The sequence below is a fragment of the Stegastes partitus genome, unplaced genomic scaffold (assembly GCF_000690725.1).
Source record: "Stegastes partitus isolate 25-593 unplaced genomic scaffold, Stegastes_partitus-1.0.2 Scaffold448, whole genome shotgun sequence".
NCBI classification, from domain to species: domain Eukaryota; kingdom Metazoa; phylum Chordata; class Actinopteri; family Pomacentridae; genus Stegastes; species Stegastes partitus.
In genome coordinates, this window is record NW_007578179.1 from 25872 (window position 1) to 39534 (window position 13663).

Below are 13663 nucleotides of genomic sequence, written 5' to 3' on the forward strand. Positions count from 1 at the left end.
GTCTCTGAGACAGCAGCCAGAGCGGGAGTGGATGTCATCTCGGATGTCAGACAAGCATCAGAGCCGCTAAATCAAATCAGAGTGAATTGAGTTTGTAAATGGCAGCCGAGCAGAGCTTTGCGGACACATGGTGGTAGGTGTGTGTCTCTGCTGTGGCACCATCTCTGCTGATCTGGAGTCTGGCTTCCCGTGATTAATGGTCCTGAACCAAAACATGAAGGTTTGACCTGCAGCATAAACATTTAAAATGAAAAACCTTCCAGTAATAAGAGAGTTAGCAAATCACCGTTACCTAAAATTTGAAGGGTGATGTGATGGTTAAACATACAGTCATAACCAAAACCTGTTTAAAAAGTTTTATTCACATGTATTATTCAACTTTAAATGCCAGGTAATAACGAACTTCTTTGCATGTGTCTCTTTCTATTTCTTCCTGACAGATGTGCGAAGTCGAGTCAGATAAAGACGGTTTCCAGCAGCAACATCTTCTTCAAAGGCAGCAGGTTCAGATACAGGTGAGACGGCGTTCGAGTTAGTTGTCATAAGTGTGGGTGCACTTCTTTGTATGATACGAGAGAGAGAAAAAGATGTTTAATATGTGATAAAAGAAAGCAAGAAGGATCTGCGTGAAGGGAGCTGGAAAACAAAATATAGAGGAACCACTTAAGAGAAAGTTCTGCTGGAATTTAATCGATGACATTAATTCATTTAAACTCAACCACAATCTTTCAGTCCTTTGCAGCTGCACCTGACATTTTAATGTTGATATTGTCATTTAAGTCTGCGTGTTTACTGCCAAAAATCTTAGAGCCTGAGCCACATCAACCAAACCTTACACACTGCATACAGCGTTTGGTTTAGTTTGGGCTCATCAGATTCAAGATTCAAGATTCAAGATTCAAGAGTTTTATTGTCATATGCACAGCAAAACAGGTAGTTGTACTACACAATGAAATTCTTACTCTGTTCAATCCCCCGAAAAAGACGATACATTAAAGATAAATAAAACAAGCCAATAAGAACAGAATAAACAATTAAAAACAACAGTAAAGTGTTTCAGTGTTACACAGTGTTCAGGGCCCCGCGTCACCAAATGCTGCTTCTCCTGGTTGCACATCGGCATCTATATCCCGGTTTCTCTGATTTACTGACCCTAATAACACAGGAAAGCCTCAGTATAAGTCTGTTATTGGAGCCATGTTATCCCTGATTCTGCTCTCAGACAAAGCTCTTTACCCGGCTTACACTTCAGTCTGCTCCATTTCATCAGCTAGCTAAAGCAGTTTGGCTTAAGGGCTCAACGATGAGTAATAGCATATGGTGGAGTTTGTTCTGAAATATGGAAATTGGTCATTTGTGCAAATGCAAAACAGGAGAGAGAGATTTGTATCCCACGAATGAAGGTAATTTGTGCGAAGCAGAGCCGAGCAGATCAGATCTTTATCCAACTTGTGTTGATCCAGCCGAGTCCGGCGCGGTATTGATGCGACTGTCTCTTGAGATGTGGAGTGCATGTCTACCGCACCAGATGTTTCATTCCACCCCCTAATTTACGATCCAACCATCAATCTCAGCAACAATAGGCTAATGGGTGGGATGGTGGAGCCCGCTGGCTTCAAACTGAGTGATCACAATCCAGAAACTCCAACTGCCCAACAATCAGACTAATGGAGTTGCGGACCCTGCTGGCAGGAAACTGTCTGCACAGCAGAAACAGTCAGGGGCAGCTCTGTTTATGAGCAACAACGGCAAAACTGTTTTATTTTATGATGCTAACCGCCTCAATTGTCTGTTGATGCCTGATTTATCTCAGACGTACAGCAGCCAGCAACAGGGACACAAAGAGAGCATCATGTACTGATTTCAGCAGCGTTCTAGTGGCTTTAAAAACAGATTAAAGAGTCGACTAGTGCATAGAAATGATTTCAGAAAAGGTAGCTTTAAAACACAACTGATTGATTCTTTAATAGTCTTACTAGTTTGGACATTAATGCTCTGTCAGTGTCACCTGTTGGCTCCTTTTTATTCTTTCTCATTTCTCATTTTTTTATCTTGTGAAGTTTTTTTGTCGTAAAATTGTCCTTTTTTTATCGTACTTGCGCTCCACTTCCTAATGTGTCTGTCTCCTTGTTAGTGGAAAAGTAGCCAAGGAGGTGATAGAAGCCAGCTCCAAAATTCAGAGAGAGCCACCAGAAGTGCGCAGGTAAGACCGAGCGACGAATCACCTGCACTCATTCACAGTTACGCAAAGTTTAAAAACTATGCAATCAGTGTTGTTGATGATTTTTTTTTTGTTTTGTTTCAGAGCCCAGTTTGGTCAGAGTCGAAGTTTTAACTCTCTGAGCCACAAAAATCTCATCATGAACATGGAGCCTCTGGTACCTGCACTGCCCTCCACCAATGAGTACGAGGAGACGGCGGCGGACAGCGGTAGGACCATACCGCACACACAACACACACACTCACACACACTCGAGCCCTCCTGTCAAAGACCTATGGAAAGTCACGCGGAGCCTCCCTTGTGTAGGAAGAAGCAGCACATGCACAACACTCAGACAGAGAGCGTTAATTGAGCAGCTGATGCTCCTATCCTTCCATCACTCTTGTCTCCCTGGAGACACCAATTGCAGCGCACTAAAAATACCCTTCCCATGATCCTCCCTGAGGATCCCACCATGCCCGTGTGTGTCCATGTGTCTATGTGTGTGTATGTGTGTGTGTGTGTGGTTCAATAGGGTAGCAGTTTGTGACATCACAGAAACACACCCGGTTTGTGTTATCAGGAAGGAAGAGTCAATGAGAAGTTATTTATTAGGCTCCCAAGTGTCTCTGTTTATGTGCTTGTATGTGTGTGTGTACTTCTGTGTGCACTTTTGTTTATTCATTTTCCTGTTTATGGGTGTTTGTGAACAGATACTGGTTGCATTTTTCAGTCCTGCATCATAAAAGTAAAAGTCATATGGACTGCATTTACCTTTCCCAGTAAACCCTGTGTACATGATGACTGAATGAATGTGTATCCGTACTAAATATTCAGTTTTCTTTGTTTTAGCATTTTTCAGCGCTTCAACAGATTGTTGTCCCAGTGCTATTTTCTACACTTGTTTCTTTTATTCGGTGGTTAGCATCGTTGCCTCGCAGCTAGAAGGTCGCCGGTTCGCGTCCCGGTGAGGACAACCGGAATCTTTCTGTGTGGAGTTTGCATGTTCTCCCCGTGCAGCGTGGGTTCTCTCCGGGTTTTCCGGCTTCCTCCCACAGTCCAAAAACATGTTGAGGTTAATTGGTGATTCTAAATTGTCCATAGGTGTGAATGTGAGTGTGCTTGGTTGTCTGTCTCTAAGTGTAGCCCTGTGATAGACTGGTGACCTGTCCAGGGTGTCCCCTGCCTTCACCCTGAGTCAGCTGGGATAGACTCCAGCCCCCCACGACTCTAGTGAGGATTAAGTGGTGTATAGATGATGGATGGATATTTCTTTTATATAGTAATACACTACTGGCAATTTGCTAACAGTGTTGCTCTCTAAAAGCATTGCCCTTTTAGGTGTGTATGTAGTGGAGTATAGGTTAGAGACAAGGTTTAGTATATAAAGCAGTAAGTAGTCAGAACCGACTGATTTATCACATAAAACTGATCACTGACTGTTTTTATGGGGTATTTTGCATTTTAAGAATTTCCTAAAAGGTTTTCCAGGTACAACTGTGTGGTGCTGTACAAATTTTAGGGGGTTTAGTTGTTTTTTTGTGGTTAAAAAAAAAAGCCCTGAGCTAATATTCATGTATTATTTATGCTTGATTGGAAACTTTATTCTCTTCTAATGTTTAATCGTGTACTTGCCCGTAGACAAAATTTCCATGTTCCTCTGACCTGCTGCACACAAAAGACTTTGATCTGAATTAATGAACAGGGAGTTTATGCTTTCTTTCCCCTCCTCCTCTAACTACTATCACATTACAGAGTTCTCTCCAAAGAAACTTCTTTGGAAACTATTGAGGAGCACAATGAAGCATCACCCGCAGAATTACGCAGCCACAGTTAAATCAGTCCACGGGAAGGTGGAGGAGTAGGATCAGTGTTTCCCCTCATGAGGTTACGTGGCCGAATAAAGCACAAAAACCAAGGAAGCAGCACAGAACAGTTGGTATTGTGAGGCTTTTTTTCCCCAGGACACAACCTTCCCACAGCAGATTTATGTAGTCCATAAAAGGTACTCACAACACAGTGGGTTTTAGTGTGTCCCTCGTGACATTTTTTTTGCATGTTATCATTACTCTCTGTCGCTTTTCCCCGCCGTTATTATTCCTGACACTCTCCTTGGCGACCTATTATCTGATTGAAGCATAAATCTTGTTGTTAGGGAGAAGAAAGCAGGTGGGGAAGAGCGCAGGGTAAGGTTACACGAGATGATGCCAGAGCAGGGATGGAGAAAAGGATGGAGAGAATGTGAAGGGAGGAGAAAATGGAGTGCGGGGCAGAGAGAGAGAATGAACAAAGGTTAGGAAGGATGCGTGGTCAATGTGGAGGTATGGATGTACGTAGCAGGGAAGGGAGGGTAAATGTAATACAAAAATGGAAGGTCATATTACAGATAGCAGAGAGGTGAAAGAAGAGGCAAGCAACAATGAAGAAGTCAGTTGTGAAAGAAAAAAACAGAAAAAAATCTGAAATCCTAAAATCCTATTTCTGTTTCGTGGGTGTTGTTATATTTGTATAGTTACCCAGAAGAACCTGCACACGCTGATACAGAACAGGTGATGAAAATGGAAGTCACACATGAGTAAAGGTTTTAAAAATTTAATTTACTGTAAACTAAAGCCATTAAATCCTCATCTGAAGGAGCTCATGGAGGCTTGGAAGAGGGAGAAAAGAGCAGCGCTAAGTGTGGAGTCATTTCAAACACGCTAAAGGTGCGATCACGTTTCATACTGATGCTGTACGACGGACAAAATCAAGCGTTTCCTGCTTGCAATGCGATCTCTAAGCGGGCTCTGGGGGGAACCTGCTGGTCAGAGTTCACCTTTGTTCAACCTTGACTGAGCGGATGAAGCTCCATCAGCCAAACAGAAACACTGACGCTTTGTGATGGGAAATGGAGATGATGTTATTCTGGTTTGTTTCCTCATTATTTTTAGGACATTGTCACACTACCAGACTACAAACTGTATCACTTTCCCTCATTGCTTACAGTTTCTGATTGCTCTGATCAGTGTTTATTTACTATCTGCACAGGGCCACAACTTCGCGTCTTTTTTTAGGGGCCAGTGGCACCGAATTAGTATTGAACAGAAATGTAATGCCACCTCACCTTAAACCATCTCCTCATGTCACCTTCTTCTCTGCCTGTTGGCTCCTGAGCAATGAAGCCAAACCAGCCACACAAAACCTGTCCTTTACTGCCTCTTTGACTATAATAACCATAAAATTTAAATTATTTTCATACACAATTAAAATTTTTGACATAAAAAATCTTTAAAATGCATTCACAAATGTATCGTAATTATAGAAATAATTCGTATCTAATATATTAAACAGTTCCATCCAAGTTTAATACTGTAAATGCATTTATAAAATTAGATTTGGGACAATTATCAGCTAAAACAAACACTGTTGCATAAATTTGCGTGTTAAATTAGAGCGATCTGGTGCAGTTAGAGAAATGTTTGCAACAAAAATGTTGAACAAATGTGTTTTCATAAGTGTATGTCTATAAACAACGGTGATTTCAACATACAGTTAGTCACTATGGATATTCTATAACTTATTAGATATATGATATAGGTAATATCGTTGTTTCTACACATGTAAATAGTCTTTTTTAAAACATTTTAAAAAGCCAAATACACATGGTTTCATGTGAAATCGAGGCTTAAAAATTTATTTGAATTAATCTAAATTACTGTCATTTTATTAAATGGTTTTATGAGATGTTTTTTGTGCTCCAACTGTTTTTTTTTTTTTCCAGTCTATGCTGTACAATTATCTCTGTAGGCCAGTATTGTAATTCAATCAGTCCAAACGACAACATGCAGGAGGTGGGAGGACCTGTTCAAGCCCTGAATAGTGTCTGAAGGTTCTCTTCCCAGCAGAGTCCAATTAGAGCAACCTGTAGCCTGAGAGACAAAACTTAGGGGACAGAAAATGTAACACAAACAAAAAAAAGTCAACTTATCGTCACTGGATGCTATGTGTTTGTACTGCTCCTACCACTAAGTTGTCATTGCTGTCTTGTGTTGTATCTTTTATCCATCCATCCATCCATCCATCCATCCATCCATCCTCTCATCCTCTCTCCTTTCTCACCTTCCTTCACTCCCCAACATCGCCCTGAACCCTCGTCTTCAGGCCTTCACACGTGACCAATGCAATCGCTGCTGTCGTACCATCTCTCTCTTCAAACTGTTGATAGACTTCGTCCCTCTCTCTCTCTCTCTCTCTCTCATGCTTTTTTTTTGTGAGTGAATTTACTGCCATCCCCCACACTTTATCTGCCTCTCCTCCTCTCTCTTGCCCTCTCTGTCTTCCTCTCATCTCCCGTCATCCCATTTAGAAGGAAATCAATTCTTCCTCTGCTGTCTCAGTTGTTTGGTTTGGGAGGGGCAGGAGGCAGTCATCAAATCAAGGCCTCGTGCACCGCAGACAGGATACAGGCTGAGTAATAACACCAGATTCAATTTGACGCGCTTCCGTTTGCAGTTCATGCTACTTGTTAATTGTTAAAAAGATAAATAAATAATACATAGGTTTCATAATAACAATAATAAGCCACTGATGAGCATTTTTTGCTCCTGTCATTCTTTCATTCTTTCAGTTTTTACAGTTTCTGGCTCTAATGAAGGGTGTAAATTTGGCTTGTGTTTTTTCTTTTTTTTTAAGACTTTACAAATCCACTGCCAGGTTTTGAGCTTCAAAGAGTCAAAATGCTGACTGTGGAGAGGTTGGTGACACATGATGATGCCAATATCAGGATTACATGATACATATTTTGTCAGATTCTTCTCTCTATTAGTTGCACTCACCAAACGTGACCGAGGTAGTTGGATAAAGAATTCTAATCTCAGCACACCAGTCCCTGGGTGAAGCGGTTTGTCGGGTTGTGCTGTACTTCCAGAAGGTTATAAAAATCCCCTCCTCCTTTTTACTCATAACTTTTCCATAGCTGGACGTGGGAGCAGCTGCAACAAGCATCAGTCTTGTTTTGCTTTCACCCTGTTGATGTAATCCGACAACACGTCATACAATCTAGTTGATTTCAAACGCCCCCACTCACCTATAAACAGTCAAATGCTGACTGTTTTTTAGGAAGACTGCTGCAAGGACTTTGGGATAAAGTGTCCTCGAGATGGTCTAGGATCACCAGCTATATTCAGAGCACTAATCTCAGCCATTAGAGGGGAAACAAGAAGCTGACCCAAGGTCAGTGCTGACCTTGTTCTGTTTGTACAGCCTGTTCCCTCCTTATCTACCAAAATCCATACTCGCCCACTGGCACACACACAGTGGTTGTGTTTTGGCTGGGGTTGCATACTTGTGCATGTTTCATGGGGCATCATTTTCGTTTTTTGTGCCTTCATCCACACTCCTGCATCACCCAACACAAGCTGAGACATCGGGGGTGATACAACAAGTTTAACATTTTCCTGAAGCAAACTATTGCACACTCTGATTAATGTCAGACTTCTTCAGCGTCCGCGCTCACTCATCTGTCATCACAGAGCTCAGAGGAGTGTGTTTAAGTAAATGAAGTTTGTCTTTGTGTTGGAGAGTAGCCGAACAGAAATAAAACTGTCTTGTGAGGGGAAAGACAGAGATAAAGAGAGACTTGCACAGAGGAAAAGAAAGTGATCCCATCCTGGGTCGGGCCTGCCCCGCTGTAATCAGAGTTAGATTAGCTGCCCCTCTGCAGTCAGGACCACCTGGTTATATATAGAAAGTGCAGCTTTGGGCCTGATCCTCCTCTAATGCCCCCTCCACTCTTTGTTAACATCGCTGACATTCACAGGAGGGCCCACCATGTCTGTGTACGAGAGAGAGAGAGAATGCGTCTGGTGGACGTCTTTCGTCATCTCTTTTGGTGTGTGCGTCTTTGTCCACATGGGTTTGAGTTCAGCTGGCGGCTCGGTCAGTCGGGGTGCGAGGATCTCTCTGCAGACAGCTGCTCGGAGGTTTGTCGTCAGGTTGAATGATGGAGCTTCTTGAGCACAGAAACAGCAGTGATGTTGGCGGCGGCCTCATGCAGGGTGGTTTGGAATTGGGAGTTAGCGACAGTGTTGGCGAGACCCTGCTCTGTGGGGGCAGAACAGGGGGACTCGGGCTCGACATGACGCCAGAGATAATGCAGGGCGAGGGGATGGAGGAGGGACAGGCCGGGCCTCTGGAAGTGTTCCACCCAGGGGAGGCTGCAGACGAGCGAGCATCATCAATAGTGGTGGCCGAGGCCTTGAGGTGCCAGGTGAAGATAACGACGCGCCGCAGCCTGCACCTTCGTATAGCCAATCACACAGCGCGGGACGTTTATGTGCGACTGGTGGGTCACGGGGGACGCATCGCTGGAACCAATACTGCACATCAGAGAAATACACTGGAGCAGAGTAAGACGAATGGCAGCATGGTCAATGGAGTGCAACTTTTTACAGTTCACTAAGGTGTCATTTAGAGAAGTTTCTATTAGCTGTTGGTGCACACACACACACAAGTACAGGCCTTTCCATCTTCCCTGTGCAGCTTTAGACATGTATTTCTACAAAGCAAACCAAACACACATTAACTGTGTGAGCTTGTCTAACTCAGTAGTTGGGTTGCCAGATCTGTTGTGGCAACCGCATGGTGCAAACTGTAAGTGTAATCTGACAAACATCCTGTGACTCTCAAGAGGCTCCTTTGATGCAAGTGTATGTGTGTGAGTGTGTGTTTGAAGCGTAAACCACAAATGTACTATGCATTTCTCTTGCTACATTATACAGTATGCAGCTCATTAAAAAAACATAATACCTACAGCATAGAGCAGCTCTTCAGCATGCTATGTTTTTATGTGTGAATGGCAAACAGATTAGTAGTGAGACAGAAGGGCTGAAAGATTTGAAAAAGACACTTTAATCATTTGTATGATAGATTTTTATAACAGAAGGATTGAATGGAAGAGAAGAGAAGTGCTCAAGCTTCAAGCTTTTATTTCTGTATGTTGACAGGTTTCGGCTTCAAAGGCAACATTAGTACTCAGTAATTTAGAAGTGAGAATAAAGCTTTATTTTATTTAACAGCTCGGCGATATAAAAATGATTACTGTTAAGTATTATTATTTATTAAAATGTGATTTACCAAAGGGTGCTACATGCACTTACACTTATCTGTTTGTACTTCGGCTTTCAGGCTTTAGGTTTCCCTCACTCGCTTCATTTTATGGCCCTTCTGCTGGTTTATCTCCTGCTGAAGTGTTCTTGACTCTGACACTGAATCTTCACCGGTTTTCGGAGTGATACAGTTAATCCTGCTTTTCTCTTGAGACTCGAGGGGCAGGTGAAAAAGGCTGTTTCCTCGCGAGTAAGTGGAAAACATTTACCGTTATAGTGATTTACCGCTGGAAGGCGAGATTGTAGCTTTGTAGATGCAAAAGTCAAAGCACAGCACATCATTTATCTTTATAGCACTTTGCAAAAACAGCTAAAAAAAAAAAATGCCTCGGAAGAAAGTTAGATTTTAAACTTCAGTTGAAGAAGCGGTAATTCTTCAGAGATGAGCAGGTTTAGAAGATTTTTTTTTTTTTTAGCAGAAATGTAAAAAAACAAAAAGAGTAAACCTTTGCTTCAATAAATAGCAGGTTTATTCTTGCACACATGCGCAGTCGTGCAGGTAATTATACTCTGGAGGTGATTGGGTGCTGAAGAAGAGGTTGCTTAACAAAGATTAATTGGTCTGTTGTCACAGAGGGGAAAGAACGCCGCTCTGCGCGTGCATCATTGTGTGTCTGCGTGCATGTACGGTGGCCACGCAGGAATGTAACACCTCGTGGTGTGAATCACCTCATCTGTGGAGGCGCTCGGCTCTGAGCTGACAGGACAGAAAGCAGGCGGGATCACAAATGGGGAAACAGCATCTTAGCCGTCTTGTATCTTCAGTTAAAAGTCTCAACTCAGGATTGCTTTCTTCTGACTTGCAAATATGTTTTTTTCTCCTCCTGATGTCAGGTTTGCTCAGTCATGAGCTGAGCTGAACTTTGCCTCAGACATAGTTTACAGTCAGCAAATATTAACGTTACTGGTTGCATGTAGGGATTCTAGTCTTTAGCCTTCTGAGCTTAAAAGGTGCTGTGATGAGATACTTTAGGATAGCTGGACGGTACAGACATAGTGAATGAGGTATAAGAATACAGCATAACGAGTGTTGAAATACGTTTTTTTTCCTGTATGATCATCTGAAGATTATCTTCATGCTGTATTCTTTGGGGTTTTTGTTTGAGCTGATTCTGTCAAATATGCAAAAGAAAACAGATTTTGATGTTTCAGCTCAAGACACATGACTATATTACATATTATATCCATTGTATTGCACAACAGTAGCATCAGCATCATATAATCAAGTTTTCTTGGTATCATCATTTATCAGACACGCTTGAAACCCAAGTGTGAAAATATCCTGTGATTTGTAGCTTTACACATGATAAATCTGTTTCCAGTAACACCCTGCTGCAGCTATTGCTCCACTGTGAGAAGATGAATTACATTAAACTCATTTTTATTTCTGGCCAAGTCTGGTGCAACATTTTACCAAACAAGTCATGTTCCGACGGTGTAAATTTGCATCTCTCTCTACTTCTAGCATCAACAGCTCTGCCGTGTTTTCCTTCGGCTCCTGCTTCCCTGTTTCTCCAGTACAATACGTGGCTCTTTTCTCCTCCCCGAGTTCAGACACTTGTTGGCTTTTTGCTGACTCTGTTTCCATGGTAGCTGTCACCACTTGATCCTCAGGCTCACCGCTCTCTCGCTCTTTTTCTGTCCTCTCTCCTTTAATTTCTCTCAATTCATATTTGAATCAGTTGGCATGGCAACTGATTAGTCAGTTTGGCCATGAGTTTCGGTGGCTCGTTCTTTGTATAAGCGAGTATTAAGAGTTTCAGGTTTGTGGCGAACAAAAACATCATTCTATCACATGGATATTTGTGTCTTAATCATGTGAACTAAGAGGCTACAGATTCCTCAAAAAAAGAAAATCATTTGTTTGGTTAATGTATGATTAGCCATTAAGTGTGGTTGTGATTTTTCCACATGTGTGATCGCGAGATGGTCGGGATTAGAGGTGTTGAAGAGCTGAGTCATATATCAGCGGACATTTACCCCCCCAGCTCCTATTTAATCCACCGCAGGAAGACAGCTGGGCTTATTTTTAACACACACGCACACACGTCTTGATCACATATTCAGATTCATCGTGTGCTTTGGGGCATCAGTTATGTATCAAGAATTCATCATTAAACCAACACCTCAGAGTGAAGAGCGTCCACACGCAGCTGCTCTGTTGTCAGGCTGCGTCATGTCATCGGGAGTGACGTGCATGGTGCATCATTTTTATTTTAATCAAGTGATAAATTAGATTAAGCACAAATGAGCACGTTTGAACAGCGTCATAAAGTTCATCCCAGCCTGAGTTGTGTCACTCACACGCAGCAGCTGGAGTTTAATGTCTCCTGCCAGCTTCCCAAATGCAGTGACGTGCAGCTGCAACATGCAAGAGTTAACAAACTGTAGGATAGCTGTCACATTTTCAGGGCATTTATTTAACACCGGAATGCTAATTTTTCATTTTATGTGGCATCTTTAAGTAATACAGGGGCGCCATCGTGTGGTTTAAGTGTTCAACTGCAACATGAAAACAGCTATGAGGGTCCCTATGGATGCAAAATTACACATTTAAATTATGAACAGTTATCCCACAACGAAACAGACATTTTTTTAAAAAAAACTCCAAATTTGGATATTGATAAAGGTGTAGCAACAAAGTAATTGTCTTGAGATCAAGCTGTGTAGCATCCAGTTTTTTTTCCCATACTAAAATGCACCTAAAACTGCAATAACAGCAAAATATTAACACTAGAACCCAGTGCCACGTTACTCTATAGTGTTACTCACACTATGGATTACAGATAATAAGACAAACATGACTATTTATGCTTCAGAAGTGCTGCTCTTGACAGGAGGTCTATGTTTTCAAGTTAATAGAAGTTATCCATAAATCCTTAATACGATAAATAATAAAACATGTTTCTCTGTCTTTCTGTCTTTTTTCCTGCCCAGGTGTTGTTGCTGTGAAGGACTCGGTCCCCTTGTCTCCTCTCAAACCTTCAGCTGCACCTGCAGACACAGAACAACAAAGTCCTGATGGAGGAAACTCTGCTCTGGGCATCGACCTGCAGCCTCCCCGTGTTTCCATGGAAACCTCAAATCTCCGACCTCAAACGCCCAAACCTGAAGACAAACTGGAGGAAGACGACGAGGGCAGCGGCGCGCTCACTATTTCTGAGCTCACCTACAGGTCTGGAGAGTTGTATTATGAACTGTACAAAACAGATTTTCCAGATGTTTACTTTAACTTTTGCTACTGCTAGAAACAAAATGCCACTTAAGACATCACCTGTTAGAAATGTTCCTTCCTCTTTAAGCCTTAGCCATTTCTTTCCACTGTTCAACAAAATGTGTTACCTAAATATGTTCCAATATCTTCTCTCTCTTCTCCAGCCCCTGTGCCAGCATGCTTCCCACCCCGGTAGATGACGGTCAGGGAGGGGTGGACTTGCTCTTCTCCTCTCCGGTTCAGAGCCCCGCCAGGCTGCTAAGAGAGCTCCACGCTGACCCCGACATCCAGGCCCAGCTGGAGGCTGAGAGGGAGCGAGACCGGGCCTACGAACGCGCCCGCCTGGCTGCCAGAAGTCGAATGAGCGGAGTCCTGACCAGCAGCCTGCGCCTGCTGTCATCCAACGAGAGAGTCAACGCCTGTGTGCTGAGCATGGCCCGCTTCATCGCCGTGGTGATGGGCGTCCTGCTGGTCACCGTGCCCATGCTGCTGCTGCTGCTGGAGTCGGACATCGACGTGTCATTCCTCCACGAGATCCGCCAGACGCCGGAGTTTGAGCAGTTTCACTACGAGTATTACTGCCCGCTGCGGCGCTGGATCCTGTGTAAGATCAGCATGGCCATGGAGAACCTCTGGTCTGACTGAAGAGGAGCAGAAGCAGGAGGAAAAGGAGAGTCGCTGCAGGGGAAGCAAACAAGCCCAAACGTCTGTCTTAACATGTGATTCAATCTTATATTCAGTCTTAGAAACTTGCATCTCATGAGGCAATAAAACCAATCTGCCAATGGGTTGAAACGATTTCACTTGTAAGCAAGTACATTTTATTTTATGCAAAGCTGCAAAGCATCACTTATGATGGTTCACAAAATACTATTTTTTATTCAAAAGGGGAAAAGTGTGATTTACTGTCAGAGTTCCCAGAACAGTATTTATGACTGAATTACACCGAAACAAGTTGTTTGTTTCAGCTCTTTGGCATCATGATTTACTGCCTTGAAGAAAAGAAAGAGAAGAGAGAAATAAGATTTGAATTAGAGGATTTAGTCACTTGTTAAGATGGACACTTTTTGCAGGAATGAACAGAAAATAAAGACGATGAAGAAA

The 13663-nt window shown here is 42.7% G+C and overlaps 1 protein-coding gene across 1 annotated transcript in view; it reads left to right on the forward strand.

The window, feature by feature from the left end:
• The window catches only part of frmd3 (FERM domain containing 3), a 37232-nt gene extending 24028 nt beyond the window's left edge, over positions 1 to 13204 (forward strand). Inside the window, exons 10-14 of the mRNA XM_008286299.1 lie at positions 441 to 515; positions 2135 to 2203; positions 2306 to 2430; positions 12283 to 12520; positions 12724 to 13204. Coding sequence (XP_008284521.1) covers positions 441 to 515; positions 2135 to 2203; positions 2306 to 2430; positions 12283 to 12520; positions 12724 to 13204 — 988 coding nt within the window. The remainder of the gene's footprint in view (positions 1 to 440; positions 516 to 2134; positions 2204 to 2305; positions 2431 to 12282; positions 12521 to 12723) is intronic.
• Positions 13205 to 13663: the final 459 nt, after the last annotated feature.